Source organism: Ovis aries, chromosome 3 (assembly GCF_016772045.2).
Source record: "Ovis aries strain OAR_USU_Benz2616 breed Rambouillet chromosome 3, ARS-UI_Ramb_v3.0, whole genome shotgun sequence".
Classification (NCBI taxonomy): Eukaryota; Metazoa; Chordata; class Mammalia; order Artiodactyla; family Bovidae; genus Ovis; species Ovis aries.
In genome coordinates, this window is record NC_056056.1 from 169686435 (window position 1) to 169707970 (window position 21536).

Sequence of the window (21536 nt, forward strand, 5' to 3'; positions counted from 1 at the left end):
GAACATCTGAATTACGTAACCAAAAAGAATTTAACAAAATATATTTTAATTTTGTAAATTTAAAATTCAATTCTGAGTAGCTTAGAAGTTAAAATAGGACTCATTAACTCTGTAAGTTGAAAGACTACAGTAAAAACATTAAAAATGCACATTTTATAGTTAAATAAAAATAATACAGAGAAAAGTATAGTTTACAGGGAAAAGTAAATCTAGTAGTATGTGAATATAAGCAACCATAAAAAGTAATTATTTTAAATGTACCTTAATATTAATCAATGCTAAAACATTTTTAAACAAATAAAGAAAAATTGAATCTTTACCTCTCCTCTCTGTGGATCTTGAATACGAGTAAATCTTAAATCTCCATGTTCCCAGTTTGCGTTTACACTATAGATTCTTAGCTGGGAAAGTTCAAAGGAGGCATTAAAGGCTTTTGCTCCAATGCGAATGACAATAGAATTTACAGAAACAGTAATTCCTTCAACTACTTTTTCAGCAAAGCCATATTCACTGGGAAAACAAAGCAAAATATAATGCATTAAAGCCAAAAATAAATCATTAAAAGTGAAGTTTTCTGTTAATATTCTCACACAAGTATACAAATTGCCATATTACTCATTTTTGTTTAACAAAATGAATTTTTGTTAAAACAATCTAGTCTGGTTACATGTAAGCTACAAAAGAAAATGCTATTTTAAAATGCTAAAGGTTTTTAAAATTGGTCTCTCTAAATTATTATAATCGCCATCCAAATTTGCCTGCTTTAAAAAGCATTAGTGTAGAGAACTGGCATCAATAAAGTAAATAAGATGGCTAAATTCCTGACACAAAGAAGGCTGTAGAGGCCAACTGGAATATAATCTCGTAGTTTAGGGATAAGGCCAGAGAAAGTTCACATTATAGAATTCAATTCAGTAAATATTTACGGAGCATCTACTATGCAAACAATGCGAGGACCTAAGAAAACCAAAACAGAGTTTGTGGCATTACGGGGCTTGAAAGTTACTTGGGGAGAAAAAAAAAAAAAAACAGATCCTAGTAACTGAAACATGAGGGAGTTTGTCTTTAGGTGCTTTTTTAAAAGGAATCATTGGTATACTCGGTAGAGGAAGAAACTGTTTATAATTAATGAGAAATATATCCAGAAAAGAAAGATGAACTTTTCTCAAGGAGAGATAAGAAGGAAGGAAAATCTTAAAATGGGGAAAAGCACAAGCAAAGAACAGAGAAACGATAAAGGTCATGTTTCAAGAATAAGTATACATGTATATATATTTAAGTATATAAGTATGGCTGAGTCCTTCTGCTGTCCACCTGAAACTATCATAACATTGTTAATCGGCTGTACTCCAATACAAAAAAAAAGTTTTTAAAAATGATAAGTATAGCAAGACTTAAATACAGACTAGACTATCGATACATTTTTGCAGGGGGGTGGTGAAAGTTTTTGCAAAATTGGCACCTTTACTTCAATCATGACCATTATTCCAAAATCTGTATCAGATTTATTGCTGAAACTTCAGACTATAAAATTCAAATGTCCATCAGATAGCTCTACTTGGCTGCTTCTCATATATTTCAAAGCCAACATCCATAAAGTGAGGTCATCATTTTTACCAATCATGCACATTGTTCCTCTATACCTGTTATGCGTCTTGATTTACTATCCTAATGAATAAATAAAATTACTTATCTTTCCTAAAATTCAGATGACTTATCTTTTAAATCAGGATATACTTTGTAGCTTACATTTGGACTGTATGAAATAATGCTTAAGAAGCAAGAAGACCATCCCTGGACTCATGATACTTTAAAAGGTGTTTAAGTATTATTTGTAGTATTATAAATAGTAGTATTATGGTATTATTAATAGTATTAGAAGTCTATGAGCCTCAGTTTCCTCACTTGTAAAATGAAAATAATAGCTATTTCAAAAGGTTGCTGTGGTCTTTAAGCAGTATGTTATTTGGGAAGAGGTACTATGACCCTAAGAACAAATATTGGTCGCTTAGAAATATTTCTGGAGTTGGAGGAATATTTTTATAATAATTATCTGAGAATACCCTTTGGAATATTCAAACCCATCTACTCTAATCTATGCACATTAAAAAGTTTTACAATTGTATTGGAGGATTTACCATCAGAAGGGTAAAGGCTGAATCAGTGACTAAAGTCTACATCTTTCTGATTATATCATCCAGTATAAACTAAATTTCAGTTTACAAAAATCTGAGTCTGGTTAATCTCTACATAGACATCTATCTCCATGTGAAGTGAAAATCAAATCCCTGAACTTACAAAGTTTACTAAACTACTAGTCTATGGGAGCACTGTTGGCTTACAGGTCCTACAAAGAAGGAAGGGCCAGCCTATTCATTGTTAATTTCCCTCTATTTTAATCTCTTGGCTAAAAACAAAATCAAATGGATCTGTTTTTTCCTAAATTGCATGACTATAAAGAATTGAAGATATATATTCATATTCTTGACAACCATTCTAGACCTAATGAATCATTAATTTCAAAAAAGGAGCCTAAAAAACCCTGTAGATTTTTATAAGCACCCTAAATGACTTACAATTTGGCAAGTGCGGAAAACGGAAATAGATTAATACACAAAGCCAAATTATAAAGCTTGTTGGTACTATAAAAACATGAATCAGGAAATATAATGTCAACTGCTTAGCATACAATAATACCTAATTTGTGCCACACCTAATTAAAATAAATTATTTGTTTATAACAACTTTCCTGATCTACTTTTTCCCTTTTAATAGTCTTATCAACATCTCAGTTTTTCTCCAATATTTCTGACTAGTCGATTTTAAGATCAACTGCTCCTACCTGGGCTTCCCTGGTGGCTCAGCTGGTAAGCAATTCACCTGCAATGTGGGAGACCTGGGTCTGATCCCTGGGTTGGGAAGATCCCCTGGAGAAGGGAATGGCTACCCACTCCAGTATTCGGGCCTGGAGTTTTTCATGGACTGTATAGTCCATGGGGTTGCAAAGAGTCAGACACAACTGAGCGACTTTCACTTTCACCTTTTTCTCCAATATTTCTGACTAGCCAATTTTAAGATCAACTGCTCCAACCTACCTTACCTAACCTGAAATCATAATCTAAACTTTAAATCTCAAATTACTGGAAAATACATAGACTACAAAAATGTTAATGTGAAAGCTCTTTTCCCCATCACTATTACCTACAGTCCAAATATAAACTGTGTATCTGATAAATCTGGCTTTCAGTCAACTCTCAGCAGTGGATGGATCACCATTCGATTCCCATGTGAAAAGTCACTGACCAGACTGTAGGTGTTCTCACAAAATGCATTAATATAAAGATGGTTCAACCTTGGTAAAAGAGAAGGAAAATGTGAGAGAGAGTGTGTGTGTGTACCTGTATGTGCACATTCAGTCTCAAGAAGAGTTTATCACTGGTTCTACACAGCCCCTAGAATGCTGTAAATGTCCAGGGCTGCCATGTTGTACAACTGGAGGCATTAATCACATTAAAATCTATCTAAACTTTTTACATGAATATCTGTATCACCCAAAAATAGTGCAGAAAATCTGTTTTGAAGAAATTATGTATAAAACAAGATTCAAATTTACTGAATGCAAAGATAAATAGGCAAATTTTTAAGTACCTATTTTTTAAGAACCTTTCTAACTTCTCAAGATGGCTATGTGAAATGCTCTCCTTTACTTTGTGAAATGCTCTCCTTTACAGGCTTCTACTTTATTAGCATCTGGTTTTTATTTATCAAAATTCAATCTGTATAAAGTGTGAGTATTCTATATTTAATGAATTTTAGAGTAACCCAAAAGGTCTATACTTTTTTAAGGCATGAACTTAACTCTTTAGAGTCATAAAAGAAAGGTCCATTGATGCACAGAACAAATGTTATGCAGAGAAAGTGCTCAGAGACCAAATAAGAGACTATCTGATTTATAGAATGCCTAAGCTCTTCTTCCATTTTCTGCTGCTGTTCTGCCTTTGACTGATCATTATTATTTAATATCAAGGAAAGCAAGATGAATGAAAGAGGCTAAAAATCAATTCCGCTACTTTTGCAAGATGTTTACTAAAACTATAAAATGTTTGATGGGAGAAGTGACTGAAATAGATACTGAGGCTAGGAAATTTTATTTTATGTCCTACTACTGCAGATAACAGAGCCGACTATAGAAAAAAAATTCCCTTTGCCAATCATACATATTAATGGATAGCTTACCTTTGTCCTGAAGCAGTTGCAATTGGTGATGGGCCATTTGGGTTTCGTGGTTCTTCACATGTACTCATTTCCATTATTACTTTATCCAAGGACTAATAAAAACACATTTAAAATATAAACATTAGATATTTTATTTTATGTATAAGGATATTATTTAAGACTACTTTCTCACTCATTTCTTTAGAAGCAAAGGAAATAAAGCAGAATCATTTTAAATGCCTCTCTAAAGGTCTAAAAAGAGAAAATGCTCAGTCCTTTCTCAAGGCACTTATCTGCTGGAAAAGCTTATTACAGGAGTACAGGAGAAAAAAACTTTAAGTAGTAGTCATATCAGAGAAGGTGATGGCACCCCACTCCAGTACTCTTGCCTGGAAAATCCCAAGGATGGAGGAGCCTGGTGGGCTGCAGTCCATGGGGTGGCGAAGAGTCGGACACGACTGAGCAACTTCACTTTCACTTTTCACTTTCACGCACTGAAGAAGGAAATGGCAACCCACTCCAGTGTTCTTGCCTGGAGAATCCCAGGGACGGGGGAGCCTGGTGGGCTGCCGTCTATGGAGTCGCACAGAGTCAGACACGACTGAAGCGACTTAGCAGCAGCAGCAGCAGTAGCCATATACTGCTGAGACCATCAGGTTTCACAGAAGCATAATTGCTAACCTCAGAATGTACATTACTAATTGATAAATTACTTACTTATAAACAGGACTAAACAACCTCTAAAAGCTTCTCCCAATCTAAAACCTGAGATTTAAAACATGTAACTATAAAAATATGAAATATACAAAAATATGAAAAAATAAACACTCTAATAATGAAAAAATTCCTCAGGCTAAGTTTTTCTTGAAGAAAGATCACATATCCTTAGTAGTCATCACTAACACATCTCCAGTCACCTCTTCATTCTCTATTTAATGTTGAACTTGTCTGAAACTGCCTCATGTTGTTTACTTGTTCACTGTCAGTCTCCTTATAAAAATATATATTCCCTCAGGGCAGAGGGGAAGCATTCAGTAAGTTTTGGCGGAATGAATGAATCCGTAAATGACCAAACAATCAACTTTCCTTAAACAGTAAAGTACATTAAAGAACATATTATATATTAGATCAGTAAAAGCAGAAACATAGAAAATCTGGATCAAACTTTATTGAAAGAAGAAGCCCACAGTATGTCAATAAAGAGTTAATAAAGTAAAAATAAAAATTAAAATAAAAAGTTAAAAGATACAATAAAATATACTAACTTAAAATATAATATTCTAGACCTGAAGAACTTTAAAGACCCTCTCATTTTAAAGTTTAAATTTCCCATTTAAAGACTGAGAAAACTAAATGCTATCAAAATAGAATGAATGCTAACAAAGCCATAAGATACGTTTCTAAGAAACAAAATATTAACAGAGTAATTATACACAAATATAAACGCTTATTTCTGAGGCAATTCATAACTTACCAAACAGATGGGATGTGTTTTCAATTTTGTCCATGGTATCTATAAAAGAAAATTTTTCTTTAAAATGAATCATCAAAAAAGTAATTTAAAACAGTAGTCAACACAAGATGTTTCCTTAACATAGTGATAGACATACCAAATTATATCAGATGACTTAAACTGAACAATTCATTTATATTCTTGAAATCAGCTACACCTATTTTATTTTTTAAAAGATTATTATCCTTATTTTCTTGGTCATCTTTTTAAATAAAAATTTCAGGTTCTACTAACATTAATATTATCTAAAAAATAATATGGTTTTTTCTTCAGTTCTGAAAGTACATTTTGATTTTATACTTTAAGAATTCTCGGCAAAGCTTAATCAGTGTTTTGCTCATTTAATAATCTTTTAAATTCTAGAATTCCAGCCAATTTCCTTGTAGATATTCAAGACAAACATAAAAGTGAGACCATTAATGTTAAATGGAAGTAATATCAAATAAATAATGTTCAAATAAATTCTATATTAAGGATAATATTTTTTGAAAACATTTGGGTTTATGGAAGATAGAACAAAAATTAAAGGTGACCATCAAAGGATATAGCAAACTTTCCGCAATCTTTTTTGTATCGCCCAATTTTAATTTTAATTTTAGCATGCAGTATTTTTACTGAGTAGGCTCTCAAACTAAGCCTAATCTTTAAAACAAAGAAGTGATATGATATGATTAGAGTCAAAGGTAATAAAAAAGATTAAGTTTTAATAAGCAGGAATAATATTTTTAAAAAACTTTAAAATTATCAAAATAAGAAACAAATGGGGAAAAGAGACAAAATTTCAAATAAAAGTATAATGTCCAGAATAAGATAACTTATCAGTCCTTATGCCTTCATTTGAAGTAGACTCTACTTACTACAAATTTAAGCTGTCCCATTTGACAACAAATCCTATGAAGAAAACTTAAAATATGTACCAAATTTTAAAAATTATTTTAATAAACTATCAATATTGCTTAAATATGAATATTAAATTTTCAATAAAATAAATAATACAGAAAAGAAAATATTTATTTTAAATGATAGGGATGAAATAAATAAAATGAAAACAGAAAATGCCTTGCACAGATATCAAAGTCTCACCCTAATTGATGCTTTATTACAAAAAACTTTGTTGATAGCAAGCCATGTTGGCAAATCCAACATGTTCTGGAGCACCTCTTCATCCAATTCCAAATTCTTTAGTTCACCTTCTCCTTTAAGGGTACTAAGATTTATCTTGTCAGGAGATAAATTTTTGGTAAATCTGAAAGAGAATATATATTGACATTTATTTTAGTGTTAGTTACTGTACTGCTGAGTCATTCCTGCATATATACAGAGCATTAAGAATGTAATAGTGGACTTCGCTGGTGTCCAGTGATTAAGAATCCATCTGCCAATGAAGGGGGTGTGGGTTCAATCACTGATTCAGGAAGATTCCACATGATGCAGGGCACCTAAGTCCGTGCGCCACGACTACTGGGCCCTCGCTCTAGAGCCTATGTGGCTCAACTACTAAAGCCTGCACACCCAAGCTTGTGCTCTGCAACAGCTCTGCAACAGGAGAAGAAGCCGGCACACTGCAACGAAGAGTAGATCCTGCTCACCGCAACTAAAGGGAGCCTGTGAACAATAACAAAGACCCAGCGCAGACAAAAATAAGTAAATAGTAAGAAAAAGGAATGTAATAGCAGCATGGGCTTCCCTGGTGGTTCAGCTGTAAAGAATCTGCCTGCGGTGCTGGAGACCTGGGTTCAATCAATACATTGGGAAGATTCCCAGAAGGAAATGGCAACCCAGTCCAGTATTCTTGCCTGGGAAATCCCATGGACAAAGGAGCCTGGCAGGCTACAGTCCCTGGGGTCACTGAGGTTGCTGGGGTCACAAGGGTAGGACACGACTTAGTGACTAAACCACCATCATACATTTAAATATCTTAGAACCAGATACATTCAAGGTCTAGTTCTTTTTATCTTTCAAACTTATGAATAATTAGTATCTACTACTTTTCATGTATTATGCAAGGATTTGAGCCAGCCTCTACTACATTTTACTTTGCTATAGATAATATCACAGAAGTGAATATTCTTATTTTACCAACCAATCCACAAGTGAGGTAAGGAAACGCTGTCGTTGTTCAGTCACTAAGTCAAGTCCAGCTCTTTGCAACCCCAGGGACTGCAGCACACCAGGCTTCCCCGTCCTTCACTATCTCCCAGTTTGCTCAAACTCATGTCCATTGAGTTGGTGATGCCATCCAACCAACTCATGCTCTGTCACCCCCTTCTCCTCTTGCCCTCAGTCTTTCCCAGCATCAGGGTCTTTTCCAGTAATTCAGCTCTTCTCATCAGATGGCCAAATTATCACAGCTTCAGCTTCAGAATCAGTCTTTTCCATGAATATTCAGGGTTGCTTTCCTTTAGGACTGACTGGTTTAAACTCCTTGCTGTCCAAGGGACTCTCAAGAGTCTTCTCCAGCACCACAGTTCAAAAGCATCAATTCTTCGGCACTCAGCCTTCTAAATTCAACTCTCACATCCATACATGACTACTTGAAAAACCATAGGTTTGACTATATGCACTTTTGTCAGCAAAGTGATGTCTCCATTTATTAATACACTGTCTAGGTCTGTCATTGCTTTTCTTTCAAGGAGCAAGTATCTTTCAATTTCAAGGCCACAGTCACTATCCACAGTGATTCTGGAACCCAAAAAAACTGTCACTGTTTCCTCTTTTTCCCCATCTATTTTCCATGAAGTGATGGAACTGGAAGCCATGGCCTTTGTTTTCTGCATGTTGAGTTTTAAGCCAGCTTTTTCCCTCGTCTCTTTCATCCTTATCAAGAGGCTCTTTAGCTCCTCTGCTTTCCGCCATTAAAGTGATATCATCTGCATATGTCAGATTATTGACATTTCTCCTGGCAATCTTGAATCTAGCTTATGAGTCATCTAGTCCAGCATTTTGCATGATATACTCTGTGTAAGTTAAATAAGCAGCACGACAATATACAGCCTTGACCTACTCCTTTCCCAGTTTTGAACCAGTTCATTGTTCCATGTCTAACTATTGCTTCTTGTCCTACATATAGGCTTCTCAGGGACACATAAGGTCATCTGATATTACCATCTCTTTAAAAATTTTCCACAGTTTTTTGTAATCCACATGGTCAAAGGCTATAGTGTAGTCAGTAGAGCAGAAATAGAAAACTGACCTTTTACAGTCTTGTGGCCACTGCTGTGTTTTCCAAATTTGCTGGCATATTGAGTGCAGTACTTTAACAGCATCATCTTTTAGGATTTGAAATAGCTCAGCTGGAATTCCATCACAAAGGAAATGAGATATAACTCTTTAGAAGTAGAAGCAGCAGCAGATGCCACCACAGCCATTCATCATGCCAAGCAGTTAATGAAAGTGCCAAAAGTCACATTAAAGATTTGACCCTGAATTCTAATTAAAGAATGCAGATTCTCTATAATGATTTAAAAAGGAAAGTTCTTAAACTTAAAAGAAGAGACTGAAAATAATAACAGAACAACAGCAAACATTTTCCAAGGGTTTAATGGTACCAGACTCTTCTCTTTGAGTGCATGCATTACTGATTCTCATGATAACCCATTAGAGTCAATACTACTTTTATTCCCATTTTTTATAAGATTAAATATGAGAAGCCAACTTGTTTGCCCAATGTCACAACCAATAAAGATGACATTAGTAGTAACAATAAATTACACATGTATTTTAAAGTACTTTCATATATATTAATTCTTAACACAACCCTGAAATGTTAAAAAACTGTTAACTTTACCCAGCTTTACTTTTCCAAAAGTGAAACTATTGACAAAGTTAACTATTAGCTAACAAAAAAGTTATTAGCCAGGCTTCTACCTTTTTTTGATATTAAATATTAAAGCAACAAAATGTACTGGGTTATTTACATGCCCCACACACCAATAAGAATCAATACACGCATTCTTCTGCATTGACTCAAACCAGAATTTCTTGAGTCAGATCTTATCTGGATTCATATCTTCTCACAAGATGTCAACACATTGACTTTGTCAATATAAAGTTCATATTTAACTCAGAGGTGATCAATAATGCCAACTCGTTTCAAACTTACCACGAATCACGTTTGATTCGAAAATACAAAGTTTCCTGATAGGCTGCCATTTCTAAGCACAAAGGAATGACCTATCATTGCCTCAAGGCAGAATATTAGCACTTGAAGGGAGCTAATTCAGTAAGTATTGGGTTGGCCAAATGAAAAAATCTGAACTAACTTTTTGGCCAACTCAATACTTCCTGAGGATTCACTATTCAGACAGATACACTGGCAAGCAGTATACTCCAGGTTCCTGCCTTTGTGAAGCGCTCAGTTTAGTTGGTGAGGGAGATCAAATAGCATGACCAAGAGTGAATACAGCAGGGGTTCTTAATCCAGAGGTTCTTTGAAATAGGGACTTTTGAGCTGGTATCTAAAGGATGAGTAGTAGAAGTTAACTAGGCAAGAAAAAGAAGGGGACAGGAAAGTGTTTTCCAAGTAGAGGGAATAAAACGTACAAAGGTTCTGAGGCAGGAGACAGCATAAAGCAGAACAGAAAAGAGATCAGCATCTGGAATGTAGCAAGAAGACCAGAGAAAGAGAAGATAACTCTTGAAGGCCAAAGAGAGGGCTGATTACACATTCGTCATTCAATAAATTTTAATCAGTATCTACAAAGTTAAATATATAATAAGTCAGAGTCTGCTAACTATGGAGGAAAAAAAACAAAGCAAAAATAACATAGGAGGATGTTTTCATTTTTAAAAGAGTGGACAGGAAAAGCCTCATTAAAAAGATAACATATGGGTGAAGAGCTGAAGAAAGCCAAGGAGCTAGCTATGCAAATATCTAGAGGAAGAATACTCTAGGCAGAGTTAAAGCTAAGGACAAAAACTTGAGGTAAGAATACACAGGTCTGCGGAATAGCAAAAAGGCCAAGGTGGCTGGAGGAAATGAACAACGGCAAAATGAAAAGAGATAAAGTTAGAGAAATAACAGGGGCCAGATCACGTGGGGCCTTTTAAGCCACTCCAAGGACTCAAGTTTTTACTATGAATAAAAATGAGAATGACTGGAGACGGTTTTGACTAGAACAGGATAGCGATTTTTTTAAGGATCACTCTATCGAGAAGAGATGAAAGAAGTACATGGACAGAAGCAGTGAGCCCAGACAGGAGACTACTACCACGATACAGGTAACAGAAGATGGTGCCTCGGATCAAGTTGGGAGAGTAGGAAGTGGTAAGAAGGGAACAATTCAAGACATACTCTGAAGGTAAAGCAACAGGATTGGATAATACATACTGAAGGCAAGGATGGCTCCAAGGTTTTTGGTCTGAGCAAAGAGGACAGAGTCACCAATTACGGGGTTAAAGACAGAGAGGGAGAATTAAGTTTGGGATAAAGGTTCAGAATTTAGGCTTAGAATAGTTTAATTAAGAAACGCTTATCAGATATCCAAGAGAAGATACCAATTAAGTAGCTAGATATTCAAATCTTATTCAGTAGCTACAGATACAAATTTAATAATCACCAATGTTATATATGTGCATCTACAAGATAGAGACAAAAAAATGAAATGGCTCAAAGACTGTGGTCAAAGACTACTAAGAGGCCAAGGAGCCAACAAAGGTGATTAAGAAGGAAAGGCCAGTGAGGCAGGAGAGAAATCAGTTTTGGTTTTTTTGGTGGGAGAAAATTCAGCAGGCTTGTATGTGGACAATAATGATGCAGAAAAAAGAAAACTACTGATGGGCAGACAACTGATGTAACAAAATCCTTGATTAGAAGACAGAGTACACAAGAAGACAAGCTGGCTTTGAAGAGTTTTGATTTTTGAAAGGCATGTTAATATTCTACATATGTAAAAAACAAAGTAAGAAAGAATGTGAAGAGGAAAACACCTAAAACTGAAAGTAACTTGAAAAAAATGAACCTAATTGTGTTAAAAAAAAAAAAATACTGTAACCATACTGAAGGGGAAGATGGGAAGAAAGGACAAATGGACAGATGAACAAAAACTAATCTGAGTAACTCATAAATACCAACATCTGACTATGTATCTTTAGTGTTGGGCAGGGAAGAGTTGTTAGTGGAGAAATCAGGCAACATCTTAACTGGCTATGGTACAGGAATGTTCGTCTCAATGATATTTACAAAAGGGAAAAAGCACCTAAATATCCATAATAATCCCTTTAATTGTGATATATTATACCTACATATATATCAAGTAGTGTGTGTGTGTGCGTGTGCATGTGTGTGTGTGTGTGCATGTGTGTGTGTGTGTGTGTGTGTGTGTGTGTACGTGCGCGCAGCTCTGCCATGTCCAACTCTTTGCAATTCCATGGACAATACAGCCCACCTGGCTCTTCTGTCTGTGGAATTTTCCAGGCAAAAAAACTGGAATGGGTTTCCATTTCCTACTCCAGGGTTCTTTCCCAACCCAGGAATCAAACCCATGTATCTTGTGTCTCTTTCACTGGCAGGCAGATTCTTTACCACTAGCACCATCTGGGAAGATGGTATCAAGTAATATATGTTGCCAATTACATAAAGAAATAGTTACACTATACTGCCTGATGAAAATTCAAGGTTCAAAATTATATACTGTGATTTCAACTATATAAAAAATGCATTATAAAATCTAAAATCAATAGTACCTATGATTGGTGAGATTTTAGGTTTATTTCTTCATCTTTATACTTTTCTGTACGGTTTAGTATTTTATAAGGAGTATATGTAACTTTGAAAAAGACAAAACTTCAACAGAAACCCAAAAGACAAACCAAGCAAAAGTGGTGATGGAATGATTAAAACATGTTATTCACAAGAAATCCTATTTTCAATTTAGTTCATACCAAAGGGACAACACCTGCAAAGAGCGCAGACCTTAAAGTCAGACAAACAGATGTGAACTCTAGTTAAGCTACCTGCCTCAATCTGCTCATCTGTAAAGTAGAGAAAATAATACCAACCTCAAAAGACTTTAGTGAGGATTAAAGATAATACATAAAGTACTGGGTACAAAACAGACATCGATAATACATAAAGTAATGGATACAAAACAGACATCCAATTAAGAGTCTTCTTTCTCCTGCCCTGCTTTTCACTGAGATTAAATTACAAAGGCACTGAAGTTCTCTGGTGGTCCAGTGGTTAAGAACCTGCCTGCCAATGCAGGGGACACAGGTTTGATTCCTGGTCTGGGAAGATTCTACGTGCTATGAGGCGACTAAGCCTGAGCTCTAGAACCCATGCTCTGCAACAAGAGAAGTCACTCCAAGGAGAAACCTGAGCACTGCAACTAGAGAAAGCCCAGGCACAGCAAGGGAGATCATGCACAGCCATAAATTAATTCATTTTAAAAATGTGTTTAAATAAAAAAACTTATGAAGGAACTGATTATAGCTTTTTAACTGGAGCAATAACAAAAGTTCAAGCTTAGGAACTTCCTGATGGTTCAGTGGTTAGGGTTTTGCACCTTCAGCACTGAGAACACAAGAATTTGATCCCTAGCCAGGGAACTACTATCCCACAAGCAACAGGGCCAAAAAATAAAGTTCAAGTTTATCCAAATAGTACTTTAAACATGTTAATATTGCTCATCTATTAAAACATTTTAAAGAGGAAGCTGAAGATATAATGCTGTCACATCCACAGCTATGAGAAAGTTGGTTTCTTATACTGGGTAGGCCACGGACACATCAAATTATTTCTCTGCTATTATTCATATGTAAGGCTTTAATTTACGTATGTTTCAGTTTTAAACAAATGTTTCCCAATCATTTATTAATATAATTATGTTCCTTCCAAAAACAGAGACAGGAGAATGGTTCCTCAGTCACATTTCTTATATTTCTTAATTGGTAGAGGAAAAATATACTGTAAGTGTATGCTAGGCAAACAAAGGAACAAAAACCCACAAAATAACATCAAGGCATGAGGGAACTATGCCTCTACCTATGCTTTGTCCAAGTGTTGCTATAAGCTCTTTGGACCAAATCGCCACTCCAAATAATTGTATTTTTCTACTAAACATTATAATTGAGCAGGGTTATACCAGAGCCTGATCCTAAAGAGAATCAATTGTTATCTGAAATAAACCTCTTTAGTTCACTAAAGACTCATTTAAAGCTCTAAAACGTATATAAACATTTTAAACCAAATGTTTTTAAAAATGGTAAAACTCTAAGTCAATGAATTAAATTTCTGAATAATTAATTATTTGGTAGAGATGAGGGAGAGGTGGGAGATTAGAAACACGAAATCTATATAAAACCAAAGTAGATATGTTAAAGACTTAAAGTGAGGGTAAAAAAGAAAACTGATTGACCTGAAAATGTCAAAATCATAACAAATGCAGAGAAGAAAGTCAAACATAATAAAGATAAAATTGGCACAATTCTTACTGATTTTATTTTTAAAATTAGAACACACCAGAATATCCCATTACTATGTATATTATGCCATGTAAAGAGATTTATTTTAAAATAAGCAGGTGTTATTTTAACATTGGTATTATATGAAATAAAATTTAAAGGTGAATGTATACATTTTACTGGTTAATATTATATTTTTAACAATGTACCAATTTTAAAGCTAACTTAATACCTACAAGCTAATGTCTATTTCATCCAAAATCTTCTTTAATTATATATATTACATGAAAATAAACGTACTAGTTTTTTCATTATTAACAACAAAATAGCTAAGTAAAGGAATAAAATTTCCAGGCAAATGCAAAGAACAGGTTTGATTTATATTATACATTTTACAATCAATACATAATGAGAGTCTAAATTATGTATAAAGCACTGTGCAAGGTAAATACTTAGGACAAAACAGAGGTATAAATTTTGTACCTAATGTTATTGTAAATTTTAGTCATGATTTATTTGAAATTTCATCAGATCCATTTCATAGCTATACCTAAAAAAAAGATTATAAATTATTTTATTTGCTAAAGCAATCTGAAACAGATTTATGAAATGAACTATCTCTAGGTTAACTGTACTATTTGGGGTAAATCATAAAATTTTAGTGTTAAAAACCATCTTAGAACATAGTTTATAAAGCCTTTTCTGAACTACTTACCTTCTTCCACAATTATCTCTTCACATTCAGATAACAAATCCTCGGACATTCTTTTAAAACTTCATCAGCTAATACACATTTCTTGAATTATTCACCTTGTCCCGAAAGTTTTTATGGTTCCTATTATAGTATATGTTATTAGAGATTCACATCAATGCCCACTATTTTTCTAAACTTAGGAAGTGGCTATGCTACTTGATAATATTTTTCTCAAATAACAGCTATAATTAGAAACAATCATTTTAATTCTGGTATTCCATGCATGAAAAACTAGATTTTACAGGTAATTTAACAACACATGTTGAATTGTATAATTTAAAAGTTTAAAGCAGGCACAATCTGAAGTTCTTGGATAGGCTTCAAGGGGTTTTTTAACACCACAATGGACAAGAACCATTGCTTTAAAGCAACAGGATTAATTTTAACCACCCAGAAAATAAACTACCGCAATACCATTGTGTTTGATTTAATTAACTTATTTTTAAATTAATTTATTAATAATAAATACCTCCTAGGGTACCTGCCCAGTTACTAGTGATTCCATCTTCTCAAAGGCTATAAACATAGGGAAAACATACAGATCTAAGACACGTTAACATACGTCCTTGGTTATAGGTGATTTGCTCTATAGAATGACAAGGCATTTAGATTCTTTAATCAGATTTCTTCCTTCAGAAATTTAAAACTAAAACACTACATTAGAACCAAGCTGACAAATAAGAAAGATGATGACTGAGAAACACAAATCCAACATTTTAAAACTTAAAAGATACCATAAAGATTCTTCCCCCATCATTATTCCATTCTCTCCAATTGGGCCCAGCTAAAATCCTGAAACAAACTAGTAAGTGAAATCACTAACTAGTATCTCAAGACTGTGTGGCCCTACAAAAATTACATTCTCACTGCATATGAAAAGATATTATAAGAACCAAAATCTTTATGTAAGCAAATCTAACAATAGCTTCTGCCTGACTTCATTAAAAATAATATTTCTAGAAGAGTACCTTAAGACCATATGGTAAAGTTGTACAAGACAGCATGCTATTGCAGCATGCTCCCAAAATCTGATAGTCTGCCAAGTCCTTTGGCTAAGATCATTAAGTTGTTAATCTTCACCTAATTACATCCTTTCACAGACCATGGGCTTCATCAAGCAGCCATAAAGATTTCTCCAGTTGGTATTTCCACTGTGGTCCAGCAGCTAAGACTCCACACTCCCAATGCAGGGGGGCTGGGTTCAATTCCTGGTTGGAAAACTAGTTCCCACATGATGCAACTAAAGATACTGCCTGCTGCAACGAAGGTCAAAGATCATGTGTGCCGCAACTCAGACCAGGCACAGGCAAATAAATAAATATAAATATTTTTAAAAAGATTTCTCTAATCAAAACTAAGAAATAAATGAGGCTTTTCTAAAGAAACCCCTATTCCGTTTCTGCCTTATGTGCACGGCAAGTTGCTTCAATCTTGTCCAACTCTTTGCAGCCCTCCAGACTGTAACCCACACCAGGCTCCTCCATCCATGGGATTCTCCATCAAGAATACTTGAGTGTGTTACCATGCCCTCCTCCAGGGGATCTTCCCAACCCAGGGATCAAACCCATGTTTCTTATGTCTCCTGCACTGGCAGGCAGGTTCTTTACCACCAGTGCCACCTACCTTACCCAATACCCAGTTGTACCTCCTTTAATCAGGCACCCTCCTCTTAAGGCTAGTTGCCTTCTTGCCCCACTTTGTGCCTCATCATCTTCAGGCTCAAAAAGTGAATCAGTTGTTTTCAAAATTTTGGATATGAACTATAGTACATACATACGAAACAAATTATTTCTTGAAGTAAAGTTTAATATAGTCTGAAATTTTCCATTCTATTTCCTTCTTTTAAAATGGTCATCAACAACACTGACTGTACAAGGCAAACTATGACCCACAGTTTAACAAACAATATGTAAGAAGTATATACATCATGACCAAGTATTCATTCCAGTAATGAAGGCTGGTTTAACATTCAAAATCAATTAATATAATTCACCATATGAAAAATAAAATCACATGATGATCTCAGTAAAGGCATAAAAAGGCATTTGACAAAGTTAACACCATGAATGAACACATAACTCTCAATAAACTAGGAACTGAAGAGAACTTCCCCAAAACTACAAAGAACTTGTACAAAAACTCTAGAGTTACAATCATACTTTATGATGAGAGACTAAAATGCTTTTTCCCTAAGACAGAGACAAGACAAGGAGGTCCACTCTCAATACTTTTATTCAACACTGTATTAGAGGTTCTAGCTGACATAGGAAGGCAAAAAAATAAAAATAAAAAATAATTTTAAAATAATAAAAATAAAAGTCATTCAGTTTAGAAATAAAATAAAACTATTTTTTCCAGATGACATTATCATTTATGTAGAAAATCCTATGAATCTTAGGACAAAAACAAACCCAAACTACCAGAACTAATAAATGAGTTTAGCAAGGTTATAAGATATAAGACTAACATAAAAAAATAAAATGAATTGAAGACACAAGAAAGACTCCCAGTGGCCAAAGCTGGAAAAATCTGGGCAACAAAAGGCAATTTATTGGATTATAACTCAAAGTATAAAATAAATATATGTGAGTCTACAACATGACTGCATTAAGTAAATAACTGGGGGAAAATAAGATAAACCTCCTGCACAGAAAAATTTTAAATTGCTTATAAGATATTCCAACCTTATGGAAGTGGAGAAGAATTCCTCACTCATTTTGTGTTAGCTGCATATAGTACTTCCTTCCTTCCAAAACATATGGTATGAAAGTGAGGAATAGAGTAATTTTATAGTGGATACCCTGACACACACTGTTATCAATCAGATGATCAACGCAACATCACCAATAAGAGATCTAAAAACACATACAGACTGAAGGTCAAGAGAATGAAAGAAGATATTCTAGGCATGGAAATCAAAAGAAAGCCAGAGTAGTAATAATATACCACAAAAAGTACACTTTAATACAAAGACTGTAACAAGAGACAAAGAAGGAATTATATAGTAATCAAAAGATCAATCCAAGTTGAAGATGCAACAATTGTAAATATACATATACGCACCCAACATGGGTTTCCCAGGTGGCGCTAGTGGTAAAGAATCTGGGAGACATGGGTTCAATCCCTGGGTCAGGAAGACACCCTGGAAAAGGGCATGGCAACCCACTCCAGTACTCCTACCTAAAGAATCCCATGGACAGAGGAGCCTGATGGGCTACAGTACATATGGTCACAAAGTGTTGGACACGACTGAAGCGACTTAGCATGCACACCAAACATAGGAAAACCTAAACACGTAAGCAAATATTAACAGACACAGAGGAAGAAACTGACAGTAACACAGTAAAAGACGGGGATTTTAACACCCTACTTATATCAATGGACAGATGATTCTGACAGAAAAATCAATAAGAAAACACTGATCCTAAATGACACATTAGAATTACAATCACATGAGGCTGATTGATATTTATAGAGCATTCCATCTAAAAACAGCAGAATATAAATTATTTTCAAGTACACATGGAACATTCTTTAGGACAGATCACACAATAGATTATAATACAAGTTTCATTAAATTTCAGAAGACTGAAAACATGAAGCATCATTTTCAACCACACACTATGAGACTAAACATCAACTACAAGGGGAAAAAAAAGAACAAAAGCACAAACATGTGGAGGGTAAACTATATGCTCTAAACAACCAGTGAGTCACTGAATAAGTCAAAGAGGAAATTAAAAAATAACCTACAGACAAATGAAAATGAAAACACAATGACCCAAAATCTACAGACTCAGCAAAAGCAGTAACAAGAGGGAAGTTGACAGCAATTCAAGCTTATGTCAGGAAACAAGGAAAATCATAAATCTAAAGAAACCAGAAAAAGAACAAACAAAACCCAAAGCTGGTAGAAGGAAAAAAATCATAAAGATCACAGCAGAAATAAATAGAAAGAAAAAAATAGAAAAGATAAATAAACGAAGAGTTGGTTTTTTGAAAATTTAAACAAAACTGACAAACCTGTAGTCAGACTCCTCAAGAAAAAAGGAAGGGCCCACATCAGTAAAATCAGAAATGAAAAAGAGGTTACAATTGACACCACAGAAATATAAAAGATCATAAGAGATTACTACCAATAAATATGTCAATAAAATGGACAGCCTAGAAGAAATGACAAATTCCTAGATATGCACAATTTTCAAACACTGAATCAGAAAGAAATAGAAAACATGACCAATTACCAATAGTAAAAGTGAATTAAATAATTTCAAAAACTCCCAACAAACAGAAGTCCAGAACCAGAGGGCTGGCTCTTCCTCCAGCTGGTAGAATTCAGCTACAGGAATTCTACCAGCTAGAGGAAGAGTTAACACCTATCTCTCTCAAATTATTCCCAAAAAACACAGAGGAAGAAATACTTCCAAACTCATTCTACAAGGCCTGCATCACCCTGATATCAAAACCAGACAAACACATCACAACAAAAGAAAATTCCAGGCGAAGATCACTGATGAACATAGATGCAATGCTCCTCTAGAGAATTATTAGTGAACCAAATTAAGCAATACATTAAACGTATCACACAGCATGACTGAGTGAGATTTGCCCCAGGGATGCAAGAATGACTCAAAAGCCACAAAACAATCAATGTGATAAACCATATTAACTGAAGAATAAAAACATATGATCATCTCAACAGATACAGCTTTTGATAAAATTGAACAATTATTTATGATAAAAACTCTCAACAAAGTGGTATAGAGGGAACATAGCTCAACATAATAAAGGCCATATATGACAAATCCACAGCTACATCATACTTAATGGTAAAAGCAGAAAGCATTTCCTCTAAGATTAGGAACAAGACAAGGATTCCCACTCTTGTCACTTTTTTATTCAGTATAGTATTGGAAGTCTTAGGCACAGAAATCAGACAAGAAAAATAAATGAATAAAAGGAACAAAATTGGAAAGGAAGAAGTAAAACTGTCACCGCTTGCAAATAACATGGTACTATACATAAAAATCCCACAGAAACCAAGAAAAAAATACTAGAACTCACTGATAAATTCAGTAAATTTGTAGGATACAAAATAATATGCATAAATTATTGCATCCTTATACACTAACAATGAACTGTCAGAATGAGAAACAATCCCATTTACCACTGCATTAAAAAAGAATAAAATACTTAGGAATAAACCTGAGGAGGCAAAAGACATGTCCTCTGAAAACTGTAAGACAATGACAAAAGAAAGTGAAGACACTAATGTAAAGATATAATGTGTTCTTAAATTGGAAGAATTAATATTGTTAAAATGGCCATTCTACCCAAGGCAATCTATAGATTCAACGCTGCTGCTGCTGCTGCTGCTGCTGCTGCTGCTGCTGCTGTTAAATCACTTCAGTCGTGTCTGACTTGGTGCGACCCCACAGACGGCAGCCCACCAGGCTCCCCCATCCATGGGATTCTCCAGGCAAGAACACTGGAGTAGGCTGCCATTTCCTTCTCCAGTGCATGAAAGTGAAAAGTGAAAGTGAAGTCGCTCAGTCGTGTCTGACCCTCAACGCAATCCCTAACAAATTACCAACAGTATTTTTCACAGAACTAGAAATAATTTTAAAATTTGTATGAAAACACAAAGACCTCAGAGAGCCAAAATAATCTTGAGAAAGAACAAAGTTGGAAGTATCACACTGCCTGATTTCAAAATACTCTACAAAGCTACAATAATCAAAACAGTATGGTACTGGCACAAACACAGACACATCTATCAATGGAAAAGAACAGAGTTCAGGAATGAGCCAACACTTGTATAGGCAATTAATCTACAAAAAAAAAGAAGCAAGAATACGCAATGTGGAAAAGACAGCCTCCTCAATAAATGATGTGGGTAAAACTGGACAGCTGCATACAAAAGAATCAAATTGTACTAATTTCTCACACCATGCACAAAAATAAATTTAAAATGGATTAATAAAGACAAATGTAAGAACAGAAATCATAAAACTTCTATAATAACACATAGGCAGTATGCTCTTGGACACTGGTCTTAGTAATATATTTTTGGATATATTTACGTATCTCTTCAGGAAAGGGAAACTAAAGCAGAAACAAACAATGAGACTACATCAAACTAAAAAGCTTTTATACAGTGAAGGAAACTATCAACAAATAAAAAGGTCACCTACTGGATGAGAGAAGATATCTGTAAACAATATATCTAACAAAGGGTTAAAACACAAAATAAAGAATTCAAACATTTAAAAAAGGTCAGAAGACCTGGATATTTTCCCAAAGAAGGCAGACAGATGATCAAAAAGAATCTGAAAAGATGCTCAAAATCAGTAATCATGAGGGAAATGCTATCAAAACTGCAATGAGATAGCACCTCACATCTCTAAGACTGCCTATTATCAGAAAAACCACAAGTAATAAGTATTAACGAGGATGTGTAGAAAAGGGAACGCTCATGGATTATTGGTGGGGCTGTAAATGGGTACAGCAACAATGGAGAACAGTAGGGAGGCTCCTCCAAAAATTAAAAACAGAGTCGCTCAATTGTGTCTGACTTTTTGCAACCCATGGACTGGAGACGGCCAGGTTCCTCTATCCATGGAATTCTCTAGGCAAGACTACTGGAATGGG

General features: G+C 34.7%; 1 protein-coding gene across 5 annotated transcripts in view; it reads right to left on the bottom strand.

Annotated features, from left to right (window-relative positions):
* The window catches only part of BLTP3B (bridge-like lipid transfer protein family member 3B), an 88745-nt gene that overhangs the window by 46837 nt on the left and 20372 nt on the right, over nucleotides 1-21536 (bottom strand). For 2 of the 5 annotated variants that reach the window (XM_060414109.1, XM_060414108.1), the window contains 5 exons: nucleotides 8922-9021; nucleotides 6812-6974; nucleotides 5690-5728; nucleotides 4237-4328; nucleotides 321-510 (listed from right to left, as the gene is read on the bottom strand). In XM_060414109.1, coding sequence (XP_060270092.1) covers nucleotides 321-510; nucleotides 4237-4328; nucleotides 5690-5728; nucleotides 6812-6874 — 384 coding nt within the window. In that variant the 5' untranslated portion in view covers nucleotides 6875-6974; nucleotides 8922-9021. Of the gene's footprint in view, nucleotides 1-320; nucleotides 511-4236; nucleotides 4329-5689; nucleotides 5729-6811; nucleotides 6975-8921; nucleotides 9022-14846; nucleotides 14967-15853; nucleotides 16084-21536 lie in introns of those variants that run through there. The other 3 variants (XM_004006648.4, XM_042247124.1, XM_060414107.1) reach the window with 2 other exon arrangements.